Source organism: Nansenia antarctica (genome assembly GCF_963989245.1).
Source record: "Nansenia antarctica genome assembly, chromosome: 8".
NCBI classification, from domain to species: Eukaryota; Metazoa; Chordata; class Actinopteri; order Argentiniformes; family Microstomatidae; genus Nansenia; species Nansenia antarctica.
The window spans coordinates 27,087,627-27,090,535 of NC_137678.1; the positions used below are offsets into that span (position 1 = coordinate 27,087,627).

General features: G+C 44.3%; 1 protein-coding gene across 1 annotated transcript in view; it reads right to left on the bottom strand.

Moving 5' to 3' along the window:
• Positions 1-2,909, bottom strand: part of dock4b (dedicator of cytokinesis 4b) — a gene marked incomplete at its 3' end in the record, with an annotated part of 139,743 nt that overhangs the window by 4,665 nt on the left and 132,169 nt on the right. Inside the window, 1 exon segment of the mRNA XM_080538654.1 lies at positions 545-651. Coding sequence (XP_080394780.1) covers positions 545-651 — 107 coding nt within the window.

Consider the following 2,909-nt stretch of genomic DNA (forward strand, 5'->3'; position numbering starts at 1 on the left):
GAGGAGGAGAATGAGGGAAGAGATCCCCCTAAGGGAAATGTGTTGTTGTCTCTTCCTGTAAGAGTTACTCATAAACTGAGCTGTTGTTGTCAAAACTCTATATGAATATGATATATATGAAATATGGTGATTTGATGACATTTCCCATGGAAACGTATGCCAGAATCCACATCAGACCGCCGTCGCAAAACGCTTTTAGTTTTTTCTCCTGTGGGACACAGCTTTTCCAAACATATAATTGACAGGAATTCATGAGTGAGAGTAGTCAAAGCTAACATGTCCTACAACAAACAACATTCACATCCAGACAGAGAGAGAGAGAGAGAGAGAGAGAGAGAGAGGAGAGAGAGAGAGAGAGAGATGAGAGAGAGAGAGAGAAGCAAAACCAGGAGGGAAAAAAAGAAAGCGGAGAGTATCAAGGTAGGCGTCTGGAGAACTGGCAAGAGGAGGAGGAGGCGGTGGAAGCACCGCGTGTCCTAAAAGATGGAGGAAATATTAGTGGCGTTCCTCAGTGGTGAGGATTTAGGATTTTTGTTTTTGTTACCTGGTGGTCTAGGAGGGACAGGGGGGCATAGCAACTTCCCCATAGTGTCAGAGAACTCAGTGTTGATCTCTTTAACACAGTCTAGACTCCAGGAACTAGGGGGTGGGCTTCACGACTTAACGTACATAAACAAAAAAACAACACAAAAGAACATGCAATCAATCAAATCACAATCAACACTCATTGGGTTACAAGACACATGTGTATATGGAGAACAGTGGTTTACAAGACACATGTTTATATGGAGAACAGATGTATCACAATACAACAGTGCAATGTTCTATAACCGTGCAATATGTTTACATTCTTGTGTTTAGGTTTTCATACACTGTATAAGTTTACTAGTTCATACATTTATATGTTTATAAAAGTACATAGTTACATGCTAACTCCCCCCTGTCTATATACCCCCCTGTGAATAGGCCATATAGTGTATAGAAGTATAGAAGTTACATAATAGATACATTCTCAGATTCCTCCCTATCACTTATCCCCCTATCTATATCCCCCCCTATGTATGTCTATTTATGTCTATTCATGTCTATTTATGTCTCATTCTTGTTTTTTATTATCCTAGGACTGCGTTTTGATTGTTAGCACCTAGGGTTTGCGTTTAAATTTCGTTGTACCCGTACAATGACAATAAAGATCAAAGTATCACCGGACATGCGGAAATCTAAGAGGGAGGAATCCAGATGTGATGTGGTTAGCAGTTAGTTAGTACGACACAGAGTCCATCAGACCCTTTGGAGTGGGATTACATGTCTTTAAATTACAATGTTCCACATGCACATAGGCTAGTCAGAGGAGTCTAGGATATTATCTGCAGAGATGAATACAGCACAAGTCTGTCTTGCATTCAGTCGCTACTTTCTTTCTCTGAGGATGAAATCTAAAAGTTACAACGATCAGTCCACAACCAGAAGGAGTCGTTACTTTTGAAGCATCTCACCGTTTCGGAGAATTCTAACATGGTGCACATGTGCACACACACACACACACACACACACACACACACACACACACACACGTGTGCACTCCCACGCCACACACACACACACACACACACACACACACACACAAACACCCCCTCCATTACCATAGCCTACAGTATTGTGTGGGAGTAATTACGCCTCCATCTTCCAGCGTTCTGTTTATAATACTGTGTTAAATCACGAGGAAAACAACACTTCCTCTAACAGTTGAGGTGCTTCTTCCGCATTAACCTAATTATTCCACAATCTGTTCTAAAAGCCTGTTCGCTGCTGCGTTTGTGTGTGGTTTCGTGTGCGGGTGTGTGGCTGTGCGGGTGTGTGTGTGTGTGCGTGCGCGTGTGTGTGTGTGTGTGCGTGTGTGTTTTGTGCGTTTCCGCTCAAGCTGAGAACAACTTCAAGCTTAATAAAACCGCCGCCTCAGTCACAAGAAATCTACTCTCATTAGTGTGCTAAAGGCCCGCCTCTGTGCACAGAGAGACACATTGGTAGGTAGCGATATTCATTTTCGCTTTTTTTTTGTCTCATTTCATGGGTACGTTTATTTTTTTAAATATTTTTTATTTTTTCACAAACTGTGTAACCTTCCGGAAAAAGTTCAAAGAAAGCAATCAAATCGTTGAGCTTTTTCTAATTACACCGGGCCCCTTTCAAGGTAGACTCAAGAAAACGTCTTATATGCAAACGTAATATGCAAACGTAATATGCAAACGTACACAGCACCCGTCAAAACACAGGCAATCATACGTACGAATCGCTCCCCCCCCCCCCTAAAAAAAAGAACCGGATCTGTCAAACTGCCTGCAGGCAATAACAATAATGTCTTACACTTCCTGGGAGAAAAACATGCGTGACGGAAAAAAAAAGCAACAAAATACTGATGCAGAGGAGATTGGACCTCCCGGCGAGCTGTTGTCACTGAAGCAGCTGTCTCCCGAGATGAGCCTCTCCTCAGCCTCTCACTGGTCAGGCTGTCAGATACGCTCACGTCTTCGTCGGTCGGTTGACTACCGCTATGACTACCGCTCGCTGCGTGGGAAGACGAGCCGCCCCTTCCTGACACGCGCGTCTAATCGTCTACTCATAAACCATGAGTGTTCTACTCCTCCTTGTCATCGCCGCATCTCCTCCATCTCCTTCTCTCTCTCTCTCTCTCTCTCTCTCTCTCTCTCTCTCTCTCTCTCTCTCTCTCTCTCTCTCTCTCTCTCTCTCTCTCTCTCTCTCTCTCTCTCTCTCTTTCTCTCTCTGTCTCTCTCTCTCTCTCTCTCTCTCTCTCTCGTTAGCCCTCCTGCGGCGCTGGCACGCTGCCGGTGACGCTCGGTGAGGAGCGTATCCAGGATATCGACGCTGAGAGGAGGCGGTTATGGAGAAAA